Here is a 23,494-nt window from a genome sequence, read left to right on the forward strand (position 1 = left end):
ATGTGTTATTTGGGAAGGAGAGATCACGTGGAAGAAGAGCTGGGGGGGGGAGGTAAAGGACCTCGGGGCAGATTCCAGAACATTCTCCTGTAGTGGAAGGGTCGACTTTGCGTGCTCAGGAGTTTCCTCCAAAAGGCAAAAGGGTGCAGGGGCTCCAATCGGGAAATCCCTATCCCCTACCCTCAACCCCACATTTGAGAGGCAATCCCGGAGAGGGTGTGGGGCGGAGGGGACATGAGAAAACAGCTGGGCTAGCATCAGTGAGAAAAAGAAAATCAGGCACTCGGAACAGACCTCTCGCAACCGTGTGAGTACAGCGTCGCCCCACCACCATGCCTGGGGAGAGTCCACTTTCATACCCAAAGAACGCATCCGGGATGACGCCCTTGCTGTACGTTCAGCCCAGGCTGATGAAGCGAAAACAAAGGGCACCTTAAGACCCCGGCGTCCAGACCCGAAGCCCAGCAGAGTACAGAGCACGTGGTGCGCAGGTCCCTCTTCAGCAGAGTCCCACTTAGAGGAAATTCTCAAAGGAAATGCATCTTCACGGCCACATGGGGGCGCCATTCAAAGGCTCCTTCCATCCGCCGGCCCCGGTTCGCCTCTTAAGTTTTCCGACTGATAAATTTATTTTTCTCTCCTTGTTTTAAAAATACTATTCTTGTTATTACAATATATTATAAAATATTACTGTTATTACGAAATTTTAAAAAATTAAGTTAGAAAATGTATAAAAATGGCTTGTGTTCTCACTGTTAAAGAAAACTACTTGACTATATGCTTCCAAACCTTCCAATGATAATATATGTAATCATTTTATAATCATTTTATATATATTATATATACAATATATATATAATATATATATAATAATATAATCATTCTGGACAGACTTCTCTTAAAATATCATGAACATCTTCCCATACAAAGTTCTTCACCAAAATAATTTTAGGTGATGGTATTGTGTTCCGTTGTCCATCCCATTAAAAATATATTTTATAGCTAACCCACACTTTATAGAAAGTTCTAAGTGGCTGCCTACAGGGATTTAGTGAGCTATATTCCTATTGTTGGAAGAATTTTTTCCATTTCAAATCAAAGGTAGACATGAGGTACAGCTGTCCAAGTAAGTAAACACACAAGAAGCCCAGATCGCCCCGCAGGACCTCAAGCAGCAGAGGCGACGTGGCGGGCGCCCCAGGGGAGAAGGCGCTGGTCTCCTGGGGTTCGCATGGGGAGGGGGGCGGCCGCCGTCGCCGTGGTCACCGGGGGCGGCCCGGTTCCCCCACTGGAGCGGGGAGATCCTTTTTCGTCACCGAGTCCCTCGGGGCGCGGGGGACCAAAGTCCGAGGCTCTCGCGGCCGGCGGCAGGTCTGGCGCTGAGTCCTGTCGGCGACTCAGCGCGCACCCGGCCGTGTTCGTTGGGCCTAGGGGTCGGGGACTCGGGCGATCGGGGTGTCGGCGGAGTGGCAGGCCAGTGGGTCGGTAAGATCAAGGGGCCAGGGGGATCGGCGGGCCGGTGGATCAGGGGCCGGGGGTTGGCGGGTCAGCGGCAGGGTGGGTCGGCGCGTCGGCGGGTCGGGGGTTCGGTGGGTCGGGAGGCCGACGGGCCGGGCAGTGTCCGGGACTCGGCTGGCAGGCGGGTGGCACAGCGGCAACGGGCCGCCGGGCGGGGCTGGGCGGGGCGGGGCGGGCGCCGCGCCTGCCGTTCGCCTCTCCGGGCTGCAGGTGGGGCTGTGCGGCCGCGCTGCCTCCAGGAAGCCTCACGGGCCTGCGCCGGCTCCCAGGATGCAGTGTGGACCGGCCGGGCGCTGACGGCGGCGGCGCGTCTGCGGGCGGAGCGGCGCGGGCCGGCCAGCGAGGAGCGCGGCGACGCGGGTGCGGACAGCAGGGCTGGGCAGGCGCCGCCTGCGGAGAGGCCAGGGGCCGGCTAGCGTGGGGCCGCGCGGCGGCGGCGGCGGCGGCGGCGGCGGCGGCGGCGACTTCCTCCGGGCCGAGCCGGACAGCGCAGGGCCATGGCCGAGGCGGCCGCGGCTCCGGTAAGGGCGGCCCGCGCGCACGGACGTGCGGACTCGGGGCCCGGGCGGCCCGGGCCCAGCATACGGCGCCGCAGGCCCTAGGGAGGGACTCCGGGGGTCGGGCCGGGCCGCCGGGCCTGGGGCTCCAGCGAGCGGGACGCGGGGTCCGCCGGGGCCTAGGCACCCGCCGGCCAGGCCCCCCGTTCCGGGCCGAGCCTGAGCAGGGCGGGACCGGCCGTCCGCGCACCAGAGGCCGCCCCACGCCGAGTTCCTGCTGCCCTCCGGGGCTTCCTGCCCCCGCCCCATCCGCTGGCCCCCTCGTCTCCGCGCCCCCCACCCCGCGTCTCCTTTCTCTGCCCACCGCTCAGCCTTGCGTTCCCTTCCCCCCAGCTCCCCCCAGCGGCCTGGTGGCACCTGGGAGGCGTCCCGAGCGGCGGCGATTCCGCTGGCACCGAGGCCCCTCTGCGTGCCCGGCTCGCTCGGGGTCGGGGCGGAAGACAGCTGCTCTGGTTCGTAGAGGGACGCAGGCACGGCACCAGCCCTGTTAGGCGTGATTTTGTCCTCACAGGAAACCTAGGGGGTAGGCTCTGATTCTCTGTCATAAAAAAGAAAAACCCGAGGCCTAGAGAAGTTAACTTGCCCAGGATCGCACGGCTAGAAAAGGTGTGGAAAGACAGGGTCGCTCTGTGTGCTGGGACACACTGGCGCTTTGGGGGAAACAGGTACACTGGTGATGGTACAGCAAAGCAGAAGGAGGTGCGTGCACCTTCCTGGCCTGTGCTGCTGTGATTTGAGCTGGGCTTTTAGGGAAGGCTAGGATTTCATCAGGCTGAGCTGGACCCGTGGAGCTTTTCAGGTAGGGAGGAGGCTTGGACACAGACTGGCAGGCAGTGCCGGGCATGGTCAAGGAGGAGACAGAAGTCGTTTGCCTGGAAAAGATGGTTTTGGTAGGGAGGCACGGGGAGAGGAGGCTGCAGGGAGAGTTGGAAGGGGTTTGAAGGCCTGCCTGGACTTCATCCTATGGGTGGGGAGCCATTGAAGGATTTGGAGTTCTCTTCCCATCAGCTGTTCTCAAGCAAAGAGTTTCCGCTTCCCTGGCAGGAGTCTGAGGCCAGCCCCATCTTGTCCACCCACTATTCAGCGAGGAGCTGGGCTTGAGTAGAAACAGTCGCCACCTCTCACCAGATAGTGTGAAGGCCTCACACGAGGCTCCCTGGCCCCGTTAAAATGTAAGAAAACTGCATGTGCCTTATTTATAAGGTCGGAGTTTATGCAGATGCCCTTTTCCTGGAACACAAAGATTATAATAATGGCAGTCAGATGCTCTTGGAGGCTGAGTGGGATTTCTGGGGTTGGGGAGCTGGGCGATAAAGTGAAAGGACACTTCTGAAGCAAACGTTTAGAGGCTGGGGTCGTATGTCTGGGATCGGTCAAGAGAGGAGGAGTGAGGGGAAGGGAAGAAACGTGGCCTCGCACCCAGGGGCAGGGCTGCGCCAGCCCAAGGTGCCAGCCCAGTACAGTCTTTGCAGCCTCAGAGCAGAGCCACCTACCTCCTGAGCAGGAATCCCACATCCAGTTGTTTTCTCTGCCAGTCCAGCTCCTCTCCGTCCTTTGAGGCCCAGCTAAAGCCCTACCTTCTTCAGGTCAGAGGTCATCTGGTCCAGCTGCCTTCCAAACAACCACAAAATCCCTGATGCTCCATCCTTGCCAGTTTTTTCAGCCTCTGCTCGGACTCTCCTGTCGCTATTTTCTGAGGCACCCTCCCATGTTCTAGTTCTCAGTGGCTTCCTCTGAATGAAGCCACACTGGTTCCTACCAGTCGCTTTTCAATTTTGCAGATAGCCACCAAACATTTGTTTAGGAATAGTTTTCAGAATGCTGTAAGGTACCATTGATCCTCGGGTGCTGCCAGAAGGTATAAATATCGGCTTCCTCTCTGACCCATGGGTCCTACCTTCAGATGTGGGTTGGGGGGGGGTCTAGTGGTCGAGCCCCACCCAAAGCAAAATGTGCCCTTGCCTCGGTGTCCCCAGCTGCCGGTCATCTAAGCCACGATTGAACTGTCCAGCGACAGGCAAGTCAGGGGAATGATGGTTTATGACTGTTGCAGCACATATAAAAGTCTCACCTTATGGCACATGTCTCACCTTCCTCACCAGTCTGTAAGGTGTGTCACTGATCCTGGGGCAGCGACAACAATGTCCGAGACCGTAATTCGCCCCTTGGGAAGGGTGGGAACAGTGAGAGAAAAAAGTCAGTCTCACAAGGGCAGGGGCTCGTGTTTTGTCAAAAAGTCTTAACTCTTGGCTGGGGGAGATTTGCAGTAATGGTGATTTTTAGTTTGAGGTGGGTGGTAATTGGACAAAATTAGATTGTCCTGCAGTGGAAAGGAATTAGTCATCAGACTTCCATGTTTATTAAAGAGACACGAGTTGCTTTTTAATAAAGCGGTTGGGCAGCGCTTGTGTTTGTGTTGTTTCCGTGAACCAGCTGTTTTTTTTGCTAGGTCACCATCAGTAGACAGATCCTGTGCAATTATGATGGGAGGCGCTGGCGGGGCTCTAGTAAATCTGCAGTTTACTATTTCTCCGTTAAGACACCCCAGCAGTGCGAAGTCACTGTTGATTTAGCAAAATTGCACCGAGCGCCTACCACGGGCCCCTCACTGTGCTGTGAAGAGACGCAGCACTGCCTTCAGAGAGCTTATAGAGGTGGATGCGGGAGGTTACTGTATAGGGCGGCGAGTGCCCTGATGGGGGTCTGCAAGGAGTGCTGCGGAGGCCTGGAGGCAGGGCACCCGCCCAGAGGAGCTGACCGCCAGGCCGAGATCTGGCGTGTGGCACAGGACATCCCCACTTCCCACACGTGCGCTGCCCCACTCAGCTCCCTGATGCCTCAGAGAGAGGGGCTCAAGGAACACGGCGGGCGGAATGATTGATGCTGGTCTCCTCTCTGTTTCTGCAAGATTTCTCCGTGGACAATGGCAGCTACAATTCAGGCCATGGAGAGGAAGATCGAATCGCAGGCTGCCCGCTTGCTTTCCCTAGAAGGTCGAACCGGGATGGCCGAGAAGAAGCTGGCCGACTGTGAGAAGACGGCCGTGGAGTTGGGGAACCAGCTGGAGGGCAAGTGGGCGGTGCTGGGGACCCTGCTGCAGGAGTATGGGCTGCTGCAGAGGCGGCTGGAGAACGTGGAGAATCTGCTGAGGAACAGGAACTTCTGGATCCTGAGGCTGCCCCCGGGCAGCAAGGGCGAGGCCCCCAAGGTAAGCCCTGGGCGCCGGGGGTGGGACAGCCCGTGCCCGTCAGCGTGCGGGTAAGCGTGCGTGACACTGTGGTTCCGGGTGCCCGTGACCTTTGATGATATGGCCGTGTATTTCTCTGAGCAGGAGTGGGGGAACCTGTCCGAGTGGCAGAAGGAGCTGTACAAGCACGTGATGCGGGGCAACTACGAGACGCTGGTCTCCCTGGGTAAGGCGTGAGACTCATTTCTTGGTTACGTGTGATTTGGGGAGACCTCAGCTTCTCTCTTCCTTCTGGTGGCTTTTGTCCTGAGGATATGTAAATCGCTGGGAACCTTGACCAGGCACGGTTATCGCCTCTTTTTCCTAAAGATGAGCCCTGGGTGACTGAGTCAAAGGCTGCCTTCTACTTGGTGAAGTTCACGGGGTGCCAGACCGGGAGGCATGGTGGCCCCTCTCCTAACCAGGATCAGAGCACAGCCGTTTCTGTTCTCCTGCTGATACCTGGAGTGGAGAAGGCTCCCACTGCTCTCAGATCCAGTATGATCAACCCAGGTTTGAGAAGGACTTTTTCTCTCGCCTTCTCTCACTGAGACATGAGGCCTGACCGAGTGGCTCCTCTGGGTCGGTGGAGAATGTGGGCAGACCATGCTTCTCAGAGCCAGCGCTGCCTTCACACCTGGAGGCTTCCCCAGACCCTGGGCCTGCCGCTGCTCCCTTCAGGCAGTACCCCCAAGAAGGCCTGGACTGTTTCTTCTGGGCTTATTACCTCTTGGGATGGTATCTGTGTGACCCCAGGTCTGAAGGCAAAAAGGCATGGTTATGAGGCTGGGAGCGGGTGCGGGTGTGAGGTTCTATTTCAGTTTGCAGGAATGTACGGCTTCTTAACCTCGAGACCCTATACCAGAGTGTCTTCAGCTCAGCACTGCATCTTGGGCCAGATGAGGCTTTGTTTTGGGGGCCATCCTGTGCCTCATAGGATGTTCGGCAGTGTCCCTCTTCCCAGCAGATGCCAGTGGTACCTCTCCCCCAGCCCCCAGTCGTGACAACCAAAAATGTCTCAGACTTTGACAAATGTCCCCTAGGAGGCAAAATTGCCTATGGTTGGGCACCACTGCCCTTTACCAATCAAGAAATGTAGTTTCTAGGCCATCTTGGTTTCCCAGGCTGCCTGTCCCCAGCTCTGAACGGAACATGGCAAAAGCTAACCCTTCTGTCTTTCCCCAGACTATGCCATCTCCAAGCCCGAGGTCCTCTCCCAGATTGAACAGGGGAAGGAGCCGTGCAGCTGGCGTCGTGCTGGCCCCAAGGTTCCAGATGTTCCTGTGGACCCGAGTCCAGGTGAGGGGTTGGGGGAAGGCTAGGGAGATAGCAGGCAATCAGATGGAAACAAAAGTAAAGGGCCAGGGAAGGTGTGACCTTCTTTCCAGGGAGAGCCAAGGAAAAACATCAGTGTTTTTTTTTTTGTTTGTTTTGTTTTGTTTTGCGGTACGCGGGCCTCTCACTGCTGTGGCCTCTCCCGCTGCGGAGCACAGGCTCCGGACGCGTAGGCTCAGAGGCCATGGCTCACGGGCCCAGCCGCTCTGCGGCATGTGGGATCCTCCTGGACCAGGGCATGAACCCATGTCCCCTGCATCGGCAGGAGGACTCTCAACCACTGCGCCACCAGGGAAGCCCAACATCAATGTTTTAAACCTGAGTTTTCTTATAGTTGAATTATGACCTATAGCCTGTTCAGCTAACACTCCAGGAATACTTCCCAGCGTGAAAACAGGCGACAAACCTAGTCTTTTAGGAAAGAGATGGTGCCAGTGGCTCAGCATTAGAGGAAGAAGGAGGGGGACACAGACAGGAAGGTAGAAGATAATAAAGACAAAATTTAATTCTTTCATAGCTTTACAAAGAGTCAGCCTTGCCTCCACCCGAGAACCAAATTTCACTTAAAACCATTAGTAATCACAGAACATTAACCCCTTAGCCATATCTCAACATGGTTAGAGTCACTGATTTATTTAAAGGTGAATCTGGATACCCGATACTACGGTCTCAGATTTTCCTGGGCCAGTCAGCACGTTTGAAAGTTAAGGAAAGGACAGGTAGACACATGAGAAAAGCCAAGTGGCTCACGGGAAGACCTTGCTGGGTTGGGCGTCAGCAACGGTCTGTCACTTACCAGGGAGACCCCGCCCCTGCAGGCTCAAGCCCACCTCCTCCCAAGACTCCTTGTTTGCACCACCTGCCTTGGGGCTTCCCTTTTGTCTGAACACCTAGGTTACTAAGAAGTCTTATATGTTTAATTTGTGATTCACAAAATGTGTCTTCCGTGTTTGCTGTGTCACTGCAGTTAGATTTTCCCTTTCCCCGGGGCAGGCCGTGTTCAGAAATCATTCACTAGTTTAGGTCAACAGGGACAGTGCTGAAAGCCAGAAATTGACTAAGAGCAGAGCGCTGTCTGGATGGAAAAGATAGTTATGACACGTGGGGCTGCCAGCGGCTTACCTTGGGTGGGAGGTTCCCCGTAGCTTTGTTTTATTGTATGTGGAGGCCTCCCTGGATGTAATAACTATACACGATAATGAGAGTGAACAGGGGCCTGGAAATGTGGTGGCTTCTGGCGAGTCCCTGCCCAGCTCTCCCCTCCGGCACTCAGAGCTCCCCTCTCGGGCCTTGAGCCCGTCAGCGGGATCCCTGGGTGGCCCTCATCCCCGCCCACCTCGGTCCAAGAAGCCGGGACCCCTGGTCCACCCTCCCCAGCTCTGGGCTTTGTGCAGCCGCTCGTCAGACCTCCTCTCCCACTTGTCTTCAACCCCTAAATCCTCCCAACTGTGCTTGGGGAAGTGGGTGCTCAGCAAGGCCGCCAATCCTCAGGCTCCTCCCCAGCTGTCCACCCATTCTTGCCCGGCAGAGACCTGCTTCCTGCCCTTTCCTCACCCTCTTTCCCTGCCTGGAGGGCGCTGCTGTCACTGGGGTCGTTGCTCCTCAGTATAGCCTCTCCTGGTTTTCCTCCCACCTTTCCTTTGCTATTTCCTGCCGCCCTTTCTGATCTTTAAGCATTGGGGTGCCCTCAGCCCTCCTCCGCCTCTCTCTGCGCCCACACTCCGTCCTCCCGGTGGGCACTCCCATCGGGGCCTCTCCCCTGAATCCTGCACGCCCGCCGCCCGGTCTGTCTGCACGTGGACAGCTGCCGGACAGCCCGCTTGGAGCACGTGCCTCCCCGAGCTCCTTGTCTGCCCGTCAGAACCTGCTCCTCCCACAGGCTTCCCCACTGCAGTAGGAGCCCTCCGTCCTCCAGCTGCTGGCCCAGAACACAGGGGCCATCCCTGACCCTCTTTCACGCCCAGTCCCCCCCGTCGGGAAACCCTGCCAGCACTCCTCCAGACTCTCCTGCCCGTCCCCCTGCCCCCAGGCCCGTGGTTTCTTGCTTAGAGTATCGCAGGCACCTCCTGCCAGTCTCCCTGCTCCTGCCCTAATCCTCCAGAGTCTGCTCCCCACCCAGCAGCCAGAGTGACCCCTTTACAGCACAAGTCCTGCGTCCTTTGGCTCCCAACCCCTGCTGGCTTTCCATCGACTCACACAGCCGGGCTTCTCTCCCTCTGCTTGTCCCCCACTCGCTCAGTTCCAGCCACACCGGCCTCCTTGCTGTTCCCGCAACACTCCAGGCTGGCCCAGTCTCCGAGCCTTTGCACCTGGCAGTGCCCTCTGCCAGGAGTGCTCTTCAGATATTTCCTGGGCTCAACCCATTACCTCCTTCAGGTCTCTGCTGAAATATGACTTTCCCTAATCACCCTATTTAAAATGGCAGCCCCTCTCCCCACCCAGAGTTTCCAGTCTCCCTTTCCTACTTTGGTTTGTTCCATATCCGATATCATCTATTATGTATATTTCATATTTTAGATTATTATATATTTTATATTTATAGACTTTATATAGACATAGATATTACATATGTATAACTATAATATATTTCATATTTATAGATTATATATGTTTCCTTTGATAGATGTGTATGTGTCTGGTCACCACCCTCACCTTCATTAGGATGTAAATTTCAAGAGGATGAGAACTTTTGTTTTGTTCATATAATCATTCTGGCCTCCTAGAACACTGCCTAGCACAGAGTAGGAATTTAATAAATATTTTTGAATGTATCCTGTGTTTCATAATTTAAATCGTGTGTGTGTATATATTTCTGATACAATTTAAATTCCTTTTTAGATCTCCCAGTCTCATTCCTCCCCAGGGTAGCCAGTTGTCCAGAAGTTGATGTTTGTCCTTTCTATCCACATTTTAAAACTTCTATTGTATACATATGTAGCCATAAACAATATATAATAATGGTTTTGTGTGTTTTGAAAAATCACGTGTCATCATCTCTATCACTCGGTATTCTGTGTTTCATACTTATCTCTGTTGATGCATATAAGTCAAGTTCGTTCATTTTAATGGATGCTCAGCATTCCAGAAGCAACTGTATTACAATTTTGTATCCATCCCTCCATTGAGTTGCACTTAAGCTGTTTCTAACTTTTCACTGTCACAGGTGGTACTGGAGTGAACATTCTTAAAGGTGTCTTTTTGTGTCCATGTGCTGATGTCTCTCTAGGGAATAGACCTGGAGGAGGAATCCCAGTGTGGAGGGCATGCCCGTCTGCACCTCTGCCGTTGCCAGATCACCCTCCCCATGGTCACACTGGCTTACATACTCCCCAGCAGTTAAGAGGACCTGCTTTCTTACTTCCTTGCCCACTTTTCAGAATTAGATGTTTGCTGATCTGATGGAAGTGAAATGGTACCTTGTTTTAATTTGCATTTCCCCAGTTGTTAGTGGAGCTGAGCATCTTCAGATGTTTATTTGGGTTCTGCTTCAATGAATTATCTTTTTGTTTTTCTCCTGTTGTTTCTCATTATCTTACTGATTCAGGTCTCTTTATATAGTTCTGGATACTGACGCTTTGTCTGTTATTTGCATTACAAATACCTTCTCCCAGTCTGTGGCAGGTCTTTTAACTTTGTAGTTCTTAGATAGAAGTTTTAATTTTTGGTAGAGTCATAAACACCAGTCTTTTCCTTTATGATCTGTGCTTTTTCTGTCTTAAAATATCCTTTCCTGCCTCACTCTAGTCTTGCTTTTTACATTTAAGTCTCTAATCCAACTAGAATGAATATTTGGGGAGGTTACAAGGGAGAATTTTTAAAAATTTTCCCCACAAGACATCTAGTTTTGCAGCAAAGTTGGCTGGAGACTCTCCCTTTTCTCCAATGATGTGTAATGCCCATTTGGTCACGAACCAGGTTTCCATACGTGCACGCGCCGTTCCTGGGCTCTTTACTGGTTTCTTTGGTCTCTGTCTATCTCTGCACCAATTCTCACTATTCTAGTTTTCCTACTAAGCCTTGATATGTAGTAGACTAAGCTTTCCCTACTTGTTCTTCTAAACTTTTCTTGGCTATTCTTGGACCTTTGTTCTTCTAGATGAATTTCAGAATCTTTGTGTCAGGTTCTCAGAAATCCTGTTGGAATTTTGATTGGAACTGCATTTCTTTTGTAATTTCATTTCTGGAGAATTACTGTCATTGCAGTATTGAGCCCCCTTACCCACAGGAAGACTTTTTACTGAAGCCTTCTGTATGTGCCTGAATAGGACTTTACAGTTTTCTCCTGATCATTGTTGTTTCTATTGTGAATGAGATTTTTAAATTAATTACATGTTTTAAATAGTTGTTGCAGGTGTGCGGTAAAGCTGTTGACTTTGTTTAGTAAGAAAAACAATTTTCTCAACTCTCTTATTCTAATGACTAGTCAATTTAGATTCTTAGGTTCTTTACATACACAATTGTGCTCTCCATAGATAGCACAAAAGTTATCTCTTCTTTTTAAATGTTCGTAACTTTATTTTTCTGGTTTAGCAGTGGGCCTACGACATGGTTAAATAGTAGCTGTGATAGCTGGCATCCTTGTCTGTGGGATACTTAAAGAGTTTCGGCATTTAGGATGATTTTTGCTGTAGACTTTTGAAGATACTGTTAGCTTAAAAGAAGTTTCCTTCCACTTCTGGCTACTGTTTTTTGTTTTTTGTTTTTTTTTTGCGGTACACGGGCCTCTCACTGCTGTGGCCTCTCCCATTGCGGAGCACAGGCTCCGGACGCGCAGGCTCAGCGGCTGTGGCTCACGGGCCCAGCCGCTCCGCGGCACGTGGGATCTTCCCAGACCGGGGCACAAACCCGTGTCCCCTGCATCGGCAGGCTGACTCTCAACCACTGCGCCACCAGGGAAGCCCCTGGCTACTCTATACTCGTGAATAAATGTTATATTGTATCAAATGTTTGTTTTTGTTTTTTTAATATTATTTTATTTCTTTAATACATTTTACTTTGTATTATATGACATAAACAAAATACATACAGAATAAAATACATAACATAAAATACATAAAGTTTAGAGAACGATTGGTAAACACCCATATTCCCAACTCGCAGCATCAGAAATAGATCATAACCCGATCTATTTCCAAGACCCCACTGTCCCTCCCAGACCCCAGACCCCTCCCTTCCTCTCACAGATAAATGCAAAATTCAGACAGATGAGATCAGTCCCTTGCTTTTCCTTACATTTTTATTACCTATATATATATTCCTAAGTAACATTGTTTAACGTGTTTTTGAACTTTTTATGAATGAGATCATACCATACATACTCTTCTTTAACTTGCTGTTTTCATTTGACTTTGTTTTTGAGAGTCATCCATGTTGGTGTAGTATAGCTGTAGTCATTCCTTTTCATGATTTTCACTACTTTATAGTTTCTGTTTCATGAATATGACACAATGCACTTGTTCCTTCTGCTGTTGATGGGTGTTTGTGTTGTTTCTAACTTCTGCGCTTTCAGGAACAGTGCTGTGATGGAAATTCTTATGCATGTGTAAAAGTTTCTCTAGGTATAGACCCGGGTGTGAAACTGGTGGGTCCTAGGAAAGTGCATGCCCAGCTTTTCCTGGTAATGTCTCAGTGTGCTCTGAAGTGGTGGTGCCAGACAGCACCCACCAGCAGCGCCGGGGTCCCCGCTGCACCCCGTCCTCACCAGCCCTGGAAATGCCTCACATTTTAATTTCTGCCCATCTGGTGGGAGTGAACTGGTTTAAAATTTATAGTTTAAAATGTGCATTTTCCTAATTAATGAGATTGAATGTTATAGCCTGCGTTTATGGGCCACTCGTCTTTCCTCTTCTATAAAATGCCTGTTTATGCCTTTTGTCCATCTTTCTTTTGTTTTCCCTTTACATATTGATTTGTAAGAGTTCTTTACTATTCTGAATATCAATTTTTTTGTGTGAGATATGTGTAAATCTTCTCCACTTATGGTATGCTTTGAAGAACAGATGCTTTTAATTTTAACTTACTTGGACTAATTTTTTACCTTTATGGTTTGTCCTTTTTATGTCTTAATTAAGAAATTTTCCCCTACCTCAAGGTCGTAGTACATCATCTTATATTTTCTTCTAAAATGCTGCCTTTCACGTTCAAGTTCTTAATCCATCTGGAACAGACTTTTATGGCCGTGGGAGGTTGGGACCCTAGTACTTTCTCACTGGCACTCTGGGTCTTCTTTTCCTTTGCTCTTTCAGGTAAACTCTCTAATTCCCTTATCAAATTCCATGAAAAATCCAGTTGGGATTGTGGTAGGAATTGCATTGATTCTATTAATCATTTTGGAGAGAACTGACCCCTACTATATTAGGAGTGAATATCGTTAAGTCACTCCATTTATCTCATCTCTAACGTCTCAGTGAAGTTTTATAACTTTCTTCGAACAAGGTCTTGTACATTTTTTTCTTAGCTGTATTCCTCCGTCCTTTGCATTTTTTACATCGCTGTTGTCAGTGGTGCCTTTCTCTGTTTGTTGCTGGTGTGTGCTGGGGTCTTGGGGGCAGGGCACACCCTTCCCTGGTGCTTTTTCTCCTGTGACGGGGCTCAGTTATGTAACATCCCGTTCTCTCCCACCCAGTTAGGCACCCCACCAGGGGTGCCACCAGGGATGCACCTCATCGGGGAGTTTGGGAGCAAGGATTGGACAAGCACAGTCCTTGCCCAACCTTCTTCCCTTGGGCAGCTGGCTGCCTCCAGGGACAGGCAGCCTCTGCGGCTCTGCTGGGGAGAGCCTCCTTCACCATGGTCCAGGGTGACTTCCTGATCCAGGGTCAGTGCTGAGGGTCCCTCTTACATAAAAGCTGCATCCTCATTTATCAGTAATAAAAAGAGTTTACCCTCACCAGCTTTCCTCTTTTGTTTTATTTCTCTAATTGTTAAGATCCATGACAGGGAAGAAAAATGGTAATTGCCAGGCTCCCTTAAAACCCTGAGAGTGGACAAAAATGCAATTGTCTTTTATTTATCGATATTTCTATCTAGGAACCTTGCCAAAAGTCTCATTAGTACTGATAACTTTTCCAATAATTGTCTGAGGAGTCTCGGGTTTTCTGAAAAGATAATCATATCCCCTATGAGTAATAAGAATTTTTTGTTTCATTTCAAATCTTTATGATTTAGTTTTCTCTTGTTTTACTGTGCTGGCTGAGAACTCCCAGAAAATCCTTAAATAGAAGTGATGACAACAGGTATCTTATTGGTTCATGATGTTAAAGAAGATACTTTTTAACTTTTCACATTGAGTCTAATATTTGTTAAAAGTTTTTTGATCAGTGCTGTTTATCAGGTTAAAAGAGTTTTGTATATGTCTGGTCGACTAGATGTTTCTAACAGGAATCGCTGTTGAATTTTTATGGAATGCTATTTTGGTATCTATTGAGATGATTATATGATTTTTCTTCTTTAACCTGCTAGTATGGTAAATTATGTCATTTTCTCATGTTGAACCAACCTTGCAATTTTGGGAAAAAAACCTAACTTAGTCATGATCCTTTATATACATTGCTGGACTTAATATGCTAATTATTTTGTTTAGGATTTTTGAATCTTTGTTCATGAGTGAGACTGGCCTTTACTTTTCCTTTCTCAGACTGTCTTTGGCTGGTTTTGATATTAAAGATATGTTATGATGTATTCCCTCTGTTTTTATTTGCTCAGGGAGTTTGTGTAATATTGGGATTATCTATTCTTTGAATGTTTTTCTTTGTGGGGGAGATTTTTGTCTACTGATTTAAGTTCTTTAGTAGTTATAGGACCTTCTTTATTCAGTTTTGGCAAGTTCTAGTTTTTCTAAGGAATTTGTTCATTTCCCCAGAGTTTTCAAATTTCTTGGAATAACGTTCATAATATTCTATTTTTTAATCTCAGCTACATCTATAATTATGTCCCTTTTTCATTGTTCATGTTGGTTATTGGTGCTTTCTCCTTTTCTCTTGATAATATTGCTAGGGATGTATTGGTTAATATCCTTTACGAAGAACCAACTTTTGCTTCTCTGTGTTCTTTGTTTCTTCTTTTATTAATTTATACTTTCATAGTATTTCCTTTCTTTTTATTTTTATTTTATTGCTTTTATTTTATTGTTGTTACTTTCTAACATCTTGCATTGACTGCTTGACCTATTAATTTTCAACCTGTTTCCTCTTTTTTAATATAAATATATGAGGCTACAAACTTTCCTCTAAGTACCATGTAGATGCAGACACACATTTTGATAACTTTTTCATTAGCATTGGGTTCCAAATAGCTTCCATTTTCATTGTGATTTGTCCTTAGAGCCTTGGATCATTTAGAAAGTATATATAGATATATATATATTTTTTTATTTTTAGTATGTATGGGGAGTTTGAGGACATCTGTTACTGATTTCTAACTTAATGGTGTTATAGTTAGAAAATAGATGTGTAAAATACTAATCTTTTAAAATTTATTGAAGTTGGTTTTATGGCCCAGAAAGTATTCATCTTTTCTTACTGTTTTGTATGGCTTGAGAAGCTTGTGTTTTCCCTGTCTTTAAGTTATGCTTATGTCCATTTGGTCATTTTGTTAATAGTGTTGTTCAGATCCTATAATCTTTGGCTGGCTTGGTTTTACCAGTTATGGAAAATGGTGTATGTCAGTCCCCCACAGAGGAGGTGGATTTGTTCATTTCTCCTGGAGTTCTGTCAGTTTTGCTTTATTATTTTGAAGCTGTGTTATTAGATTCAAATCATAGGATTATTTTATCTTTCTGGTCGGTTTACCATCGTGCAGTGATTCTTTTTTATTTCTATGGGTATCTTTCTTTTTAAGTCTATTTCATCTGATATGGTATAACCACATCTTTTTGTTTTTAATTGTTTATTTGACTTAGCATATTTTTTATTGTCTCACACTGCTTTTGCATCCTTCTGTTTTAGGTGTGTCTCCTATAAACAGCACGTAGCTGAGTTTCTTGTTTGTTTTTAGTCTGCTCATCTTTACGTGTGAAATGTCCAGAACAGTAGGCTCCAGCCACACGTGACTATCAAGCACTTAAAGGGATGAAATATGTCTAAGTGAATACTCTGGATATATTTGGATATATTGGGTTAAAAAAAATATTGCTAAAATTATTTCACCTGTTTCTTTTTACTTTTCTAAGGTAGCTAGTATCAAACCTAAAATTAGATATGTGGCCCACCTTGATCTCTGTTGTACGGCGCTGGTCTAGATCATTGACATTGACCATGGCCACTAGGGTGTTTGGATTCTTAGCCACCATCTTAAATTGTGCTGTGAGACCTTAACCCTGCCTTTTCTGTATTTATTTTTTTTCCCACACCTCCCTTGAGAATGACTCATTTAGATTTTTTCCTCCTTAAACTGTTATTAATTAGTTTGGAGGACCAGCCTGGGGTGTGTCAACTCCCAGGGGAGACTGTTCTCCCCACTCAGCTAAGACCAAAGGCCAGAATGGGCAGCTGCCTTTCACAGGGCAGGTTTTCACCTGTGTTTTATGTTTAGTGCACTGGGAACATTGCTCTTTGGTCCCAGGTTTATGTGTGTGGTGGTGGTGAGGGGTCTCCAGCCCAACCTTCCACCCTGCTTAAGCACCAGGCTTCTCACATCTATCTGCCCCAGGTGTGCACAGTCCATTGTAGCCCAGCAGTAGGGGAATGGGAGATGCCCTACAGTTTACCGTGGCTGACTTAGGCTTTCTTAGAGGTCATCCATGCTTAAAAATTTGTGTGTTTTTATACTTTACCCATCATTTTTAGATACTCCGTATTGAGAGGAGTTTCTCTGCACAGCTAGCCAGCCATATGCCAGAAATAGAAGAGTTGAATGCTGCTTCTGTGTCTGTTGAGATGACTATTGTCTTCTCCATTAATCTGTTTGTGAGCTGAGTTGTGTTACTGTATTGTCCAGGGGTAGCTTATCCTCGAGTTCTCAGGAGAAACCCAGTTTGTTCATAATGTACTGTCTCTTCTTCTTTTTGGAAAACATATTACTGGATTTGATTTCTGTTTCTCTCATTTAGAACCTTTGCATACCTGTTCATAAATGATCATTTTATAAATTTTTTCCTATACTGTTCTCTAGTTTGTGCAATGAGAATTATACTGGCCTCATTTTGACAGCTATTTTCCCTGTCAGATATTGAAAATATTATCTTCTGACATCGTACTTGCTGATAGAAATCTGCTTTCAGTCTGAATGTCATTCTTTTCTCTCTGGTGCCTTTTAAGATTTTCTCTTTGTCTTTGCTGTTCCATATCACATGAATATTGTCTAGGTTTATATTCTTTTTTATCTCCTACTTAGGAAGTGGTGTTTTCCTTCAAACCATGGGCTCACCATGCCTTCAGTTTTGGAAAATTCTCAGCCGTTATTTCTTTACCTGTTGCCACGTATCTATTTCTTATTCCCTCCTTCTGGGATTTCTGCCAGCATATGTTGGAACTTCTCGTTTAATCCTCCGTGTCTCAACTTCTCTTTCATATTTTCATTTCTTTATCTCTCAGTGTTGTACTCTGGATTGTTTCCCCAGATCCATCTTCTAAGTCACTGATTTTCTCTGCAACTGTGTTCGTTCTGTTGTTAAGCCAGCCATTGTATTTTTTATTTCCATGACTGTTTTTGTCATTTCTAGAATGTCTATTTGGTTCTCTTTCACATCTGCCTTTTAAAAAATAATTTCCCGTTCTTGCCTTACAGATTCTGTTCCTTCCTTTATTTCTTTGAATATTTTAAACATACTTATGCTACTGTATCCTTCAGCCTATTCCTTTTCTGTAGTTTGCGGGAGTGAGTTCTGCCATGGCTCTCATGCCGTTTGGCTCCTCTTCTGGTTTGTAAGTTTAGCCTTTTAGTAGGGGCCTCTTAAGGCCTGCCTTGTGGGTGTGCCCCTGTGGGCAGGTTTGCATTTGCCTGTTTGGGGCCCTCCTGGGTTGCCGTGGTTCTCAGCCAATTTTTCTGTGAATTTCTCAACTTTTCTCAGCTGCACCACGTGGTTAGTATGAAGTTAGTGTGGACGCGGGTATCTAATTTATTATGGGTGGCTTTTCCATCCATGGCCCTGGACAAGACGCAGCTTCCTTATTGTGCCCCTACGTGGGTGGGGTTTTAGTCCCCATCTACCTGATGGGACAGAGCCTCATGGCTCCTGGCTGACGCAGGCAGCTCAGCTCTGCTCTCACCTCACTCGGACATCAAAGCCCTGCCCCTAAGGCCTGCATCCTGTTTCAACAGCTCTGCTTGGTTCCTGCTCAAACTCTTGATTTGACTTTGTGTTTTTTCTTTCTTTTTTTTCTTTTTAATTTTTTTTTTTTTCCGTACGCGGGCCTCTCACCGCCGTGGCCTCTCCCGCTGCGGAGCACAGGCTCCAGACGCGCAGGCCCAGCGGCCATGGCCCACGGGCCCAGCCGCTCCGTGGCATGTGGGATCCTCCCGGACCGGGGCACGAACCCGCGCCCCCTGCATTGGCAGGCGGACTCTCAGCCACTGCGCCACCAGGGAAGCCCTTTTCTTTGATTCTTATATCTGGAATCTTTCTTTTGTGCTCACGTAAATACATGTGCAGGGGTAAGGTTTTGGGGACGGGGTAGATTTTATCTAGCATTTCTGTGTTGAAAGTGAGAGCAGGACCTCCCTAGGGCAGCACAGTCTTGCCCATGGACCAGAGATCCAGCCCTGAGAATGCGGGTTTTTTTGTTTTATTTATTTATTTATTTATTTTTGGTTAGGTTGGGTTTTTGTTGCTGCGCGCGGGCTTTCTCTAGTTGCGGTACGCGGGCTTCTCATTGTGGTGGCTTCTCTTGCTGCAGAGCACGGCCTCTAGGCGCACGGGCTTCAGTGGTTGTGGCTCGCGGGCTCTAGAGCGCAGGCTCAGTAGCTGTGGCGCACGGGCTTAGTTGCTCTGCGGCATGTGGGATCTTCCCGGACCAGGGCTCGAACCCGTGTCCCCCGCATTGGCAGGCAGATTCTTAACCACTGCACCACCAGGGAAGTCCAAGAATGCGTTTCGTATTCCTCACTTTTCCCTGCCTGACCCGTGTGCTCAGTACCATGTGACCACATGCTTTGCCTGGAAGACCCTGCAGTCCCTGTTTGAGCTCTTGCCTTCCCTTTCCACCAGGCTCTTTTGCTGTTTGACCTTTGCAAGGCCCCGTGTGCCTTTCCTTGGCTGGATGTGTGTCCGCCCCAGGGCCCCTGATGCTGTCACTCACGCACTGTCTTTTTCTCAGGCTCAGGGCCCCCCGTTCCTGCCCCTGACCTCTTGATGCAGATCAAGCAGGAAGGGGAGCTCCAGCTCCAGGAGCAGCAGGCTCTAGGCGTGGAGGCGTGGGCAGCCGGACAGCCAGACATCGGGGAGGAGCCGTGGGGCCTCAGCCAGCTGGACTCCGGAGCAGGAGAGGTCTCTACCGACGCTGCCTCTGGTGAGTGGCTGAGGCTGGGAGCAGACAGCAGGAACCAGATGCAGGGACTGAGGGCAGGACCTGGGAGAAGAAGTTCCTGCAAGCATTGCGGGGGGCTGTGGGCTCTGGCCTGACGAGTTTATCCCACCTTATGGCAGGGGTTGCCCCGAAGGACATCTTGCTGGTCCCTCTGGGTTCCATGATGCTCTTGTCCTGGTATTGCTCCACCTCACTCTTGCCGGCCCCCTCCTGGTCTTCTTGCCCCAGCACTGGACATTTAAATCACCAGCTGCCTCCTATTAAAGAGGGGCTGTATGACAAGAGTGTGACGTCTGAGCTTCCTGGTGCCTCAGAGAAGGGGACAGAAGCAAACTGGTTCAGGAGAGGTGGGGTCGTTGTGCTCGGGCAGGAGAGTCACCAGTGGGGTCTCGGGGCAGCTGCTCCGCCTCTCCCACGGGGTCTGCCCGCTTCTTTCCCTAACCCACTGGCTCTCCTCTCTCTTCACTGCAGGCGTCCACTCCAACTTCTCAACCACTATCCCGCCCACCTCCTGGCAGGCGGATCTCCCCCCTCACCATCCCTCCTCCGCCTGCTCAGACGGGACGCTGAAGCTCAGCACGGCCGCCTCCACGGAAGGTACGGGGTGCAGAGGGAGGACTGGAAGGGCTCATGTCTGCCCCGGAGGCTGCCTCAGCCGTGGCCCCTGGTGGTCCAGCCAGCAGGCATTTAGGTGCCGGTGATGTGAACACTCTGTACAGTCTGTCCCTTTTCTCCTTCTAGATTCTTAGGCTTGAACAGTCTTTCTTGAGACGGTCCATTTTCCCACAGTTCCTTTCTTGTGTTAACCAGTCAATCCTGACAAGCTGAACCCTTAAGAGGATGTACCTCTTGCCCAGACTCAGCAACCCTGGCTCCTCTCTGGCCTGGAAAAACCCAAACCCACCTAGAACCGCTTCTTAGATATCAGCACTACCAAAGACAGGTGTCCACAGGCCCGAACTGGGAGGAACTGCCTCATTTATGTATTAGTTTTCCACTCTGTCTTGAAAGGCAGTTGTCTGTTACTTTAAGTAATAATTTCTGTCATATTTTGGCACCCCAAAATTGTGCTAAAAGCCTAGATCCGTGATATAAAACTCTAGGGCATGAAATTCAAGTACATTTACGTAAAATCCAACACATTTTTACTACTACGCTAATATTTTTATCATTAGCTAGCTGGCTACATTTACTGAATGCTTAATGCATGCAAAACAGCATGCTGAGTGCTTTCACATGTGCTGTGTGGTTTAAACTTCATGCAACCCTGTGGAACAGGGTATTCACAGAGGAGCTTGCCTGAGGTCACTGCTGCTCCGTGGGGAGCCACGTTCCAGTCTCAGATAAACCTGAGCCCAGCTCTGTGCTTTTGCCCCTCGGGTGCATTGCCATCAGTGGTCAGAGCTCCTTCCTTGGCATAACTTCATGATTAGCCTTAAGAGCCAAAGTGAAAATGGAACGCGGTGAGCAGATGCAATGGTTGCTCTCCTGGGGTGAAGGTTCTAGAACAAGGGGAACAGATAGGTTGGTTGCTTTACCTGTGGTGAAGGTCTGGAACACGATGTCCTCACCCACAGTTTGAGGCAGCCACCTGACCACCTGGGGCATCTCTGCTGAAATAGTTGGATCCGGAGGCTTCGAGACTAGGGCTCAGAGTGGCCGTAGTTGGGCCAAATGTCCCGATGAAAGATCTTCCCTTTGTGAGCGGGGAGGGGACAGAATGATTCCTGGTCTTTCTGTCTCTTTCTCAGCAGATGTAAAGATTGTGATAAAAACCGAAGTCCAGGAAGAGGAGGTAGTGGCCACACCGGTGCATCCTACTGACCTAGAAGCCCACGCGACCCTGTTCGGACCAGGCCAAGCCACAAGGTTCTTCCCTAGTCCTGTACAGGAAGGAGCCTGGGAGAGCCAGGGCAGCTCCTTCCCCAGCCAGGACCCCGTGCTGGGGCTGAGAGAGCCCGCCCGGCCCGAGCGTGAGCTGGGCGAGCCCAGCCCCGCGGTGACCCAGGACGAGACCCCTCCAGGGGACTGGCTCTTCGGGGGGGTCCGGTGGGGCTGGAATTTCAGGTGTAAGCCTCCCGCGGGCCTGAACCCGAGGACCGGGCCTGAGGGTCTGACCTACTCCTCGCCCGACAACGGAGAGGCCGTGCTGGACCCCGGCCAGGCCCCGAGACCCTTCAGCGACCCCTGCAAGTACCCCGGCCGGACCAAAGGCTTCGGCCACAAGCCGGGCCTGAAGAAACACCCGGCGGCCCCCCCGGGGGGGCGGCCGTTCACGTGCGCCGCATGCGGGAAGAGCTTCCAGCTGCAGGTCAGCCTGAGCGCGCACCAGCGCAGCTGCGGGGGGCTGCCCGACGGGGCGCCGGGGGCGGCGGGCGGCGCGCGGGACGGCAGCGGCCTGCGGTGCGGCGAGTGTGGCCGCTGCTTCACGCGGCCGGCGCACCTCATCCGGCACCGCATGCTGCACACGGGCGAGCGGCCCTTCCCCTGTACCGAGTGCGAGAAGCGCTTCACCGAGCGCTCCAAGCTCATCGACCACTACCGCACGCACACGGGCGTGCGGCCCTTCACCTGCACCGTGTGCGGCAAGAGCTTCATCCGCAAGGACCACCTCCGCAAGCACCAGCGCAACCACGCGGCAGGCGCCAAGCCGGCCCGGGGCCAGCCCCTGCCGCCGCTGCCTGCCGTGCCCCCCGACCCCTTCAAGAGCCCCGCCTCCAAAGGACCCTTGGCCTCCACGGACCTCGTGACCGACTGGACTTGTGGCCTGAGTGTCCTGGGACCCACCGACGGCGGGGACCTGTGAGGCCCCCGCGGGCGACCCCCGCAGGCCCAAGTGTAAAGAGGCGCTTCTCCAGACAGCAGGGCGGTGCGAAAAGCTTCGAGGCGGGACGGAGCCTGGGGGAGAGCCAGATTCCCAGTTGCTGAACCGATCACTGGAGCGGGAGAAACTACCAGACAACGCAGCTCCCACCTCTAAACAAAGTAGAATTCTCTGATTGTGAAACTGAGCAGCATAGAATTTTAAGTAATTTAATTACGAAACTTTTTTTTTTTCTAATTCTTGAAGAAAAAGCCGTTAAATAGTAGTAGCAGCAGTTTAAACTTCGTAGTGTACCTTTGGTTTCTGGAGTGCGTGTGTGTGCCGTGGGCTGTGTCCTTACCAAGTCTGACAGAGGGTGCGACGGAAGCTTGGCTGGCCGGGGACGCGGGTGAGGAGGGCCCTGGACCTCCCTGGCCTCAGTGACCCCTAGGGATGGGCCGGTCTCTGCACACAGCCCCAGGGGAGCAGAGACTGGGCTCTGCCCAGGGCCAGGCTGGGAAGTAAGGCCAGCCGGGCGCCGTGGAAGCCCAGCCTCAGCTCGCGGGCAGGAGGACTGAGGAGCAGTAGCCCAGCGTGTCTCAGCACCTGCCTCTCATCTGCGAAGGCTCTGCGCCAAGTGCCCGCCGTGCGCAGGCGCCCTGCCACTCCCCCCACCCCGCCCCACGGCTCGTGGGCCTCGAAAAGGAGAGCTGTCCGGAAGCACCGTTAGGGATGCAGGCGTGAGGCAGGGGCTGCAGAAGCAGGGCCGGGAACAGAGCCTCACCTGCCGACCCCCACAGGGGAGGGGCTGCCCTCTGCTCCTGCCAGATGCTCGTTTCCTTTTCTCTTGGTGTGGTGTGTGTTCTCGCTGTCCAGATGCTTTCACACGGAACCTCATTTGATCGTTACTGTGCCCTAGTGAAGCACGCCGGACGAGCATCCTTTCCTGTGAGAGATGAGGCAATAAGCTACTCAGAGGGGACCCATCTCAGCCTCGCACCCCGTGTGCACGATGAGTGCAGACACTTGGGAAGAGGCTCAGGTCAGACTTGGCTCATCCTTCTGGAGCATCAGTTTGGGGGAGGAAAGCTTTTCATTTTGCCCTCTTAGAAGACTTGCCCCACATCTGCCTGAGCAAAATCATCAGGCCTCAAGCTTTAGCCAAGTGGCGGCCTTGGTGGCCGATGGGCGCTCACCCCCGGGAGGGGTCGGGGCTGAGGGGCTGGGCCAGGGGCAGGGCTTGCTCGTTCCCTGGCTGACATCTTGCAGGTGGAATTAGAAATGGGCCAAGGTTTCTTGATTCCACCCCAATGCTGTCTCTGCCACACGAGTATCCATTCCCGTTTTGTTGAAGCAGACGCTGGTTCCTTGTCCTCTGGGGAACTTGTTTCCCGAGGGGGGGAGACCATCACTTCTGTTCATTCAGCTCCCTTGTGCATACTTTTATTAGGCAATAGACTAGTTAAGAAGATTGTTTCTATGTACTGTATATTTTGTACCAGTTTACACTTCTAATATTGATATAACTGATATTTTGAGAAACAAATGAAGAGGAGACCTCCTGTTAAAATAAAACCTAACCAGCACCGAG

General features: G+C 50.3%; 1 protein-coding gene across 2 annotated transcripts; it reads left to right on the forward strand.

The window, feature by feature from the left end:
* The first annotated feature begins 1,910 nt into the window (after window positions 1-1,910).
* On the forward strand, window positions 1,911-23,494 carry ZNF746 (zinc finger protein 746). Of its 2 annotated transcripts, none has more exons than XM_022578508.2 (7): window positions 1,911-2,039; window positions 4,984-5,283; window positions 5,407-5,488; window positions 6,487-6,600; window positions 18,891-19,082; window positions 19,572-19,697; window positions 20,852-23,494. In XM_022578508.2, the coding sequence occupies exons 1-7, from the start codon at window positions 2,016-2,018 to the stop codon at window positions 21,904-21,906; spliced, it is 1,893 nt and encodes a 630-aa protein (XP_022434216.1). In that variant the 5' UTR covers window positions 1,911-2,015; the 3' UTR covers window positions 21,907-23,494. The 2 variants fall into 2 exon arrangements, with proteins under 2 accessions (XP_022434216.1, XP_022434226.1); XM_022578518.3 differs by having other exon boundaries at window positions 20,855-23,494.

The sequence above is a fragment of the Delphinapterus leucas genome, chromosome 9 (assembly GCF_059928025.1).
Source record: "Delphinapterus leucas isolate spDelLeu-1000000601 "Yukka" chromosome 9, BTC_Dleu_Yukka2, whole genome shotgun sequence".
NCBI classification, from domain to species: Eukaryota; Metazoa; Chordata; class Mammalia; order Artiodactyla; family Monodontidae; genus Delphinapterus; species Delphinapterus leucas.

Bases quoted from the DNA above. Each gene is read 5' to 3' on its own strand.
- ZNF746 (XM_022578508.2), top strand. From the start codon at position 2,016: ATGGCCGAGGCGGCCGCGGCTCCG. The intron at 5,284-5,406 runs GTAAGCCCTGGG...TTCTCTGAGCAG, and splicing joins GCAAGGGCGAGGCCCCCAAG to GAGTGGGGGAACCTGTCCGA. The intron at 19,698-20,851 runs GTACGGGGTGCA...TCTCTTTCTCAG, and splicing joins CACGGCCGCCTCCACGGAAG to CAGATGTAAAGATTGTGATA.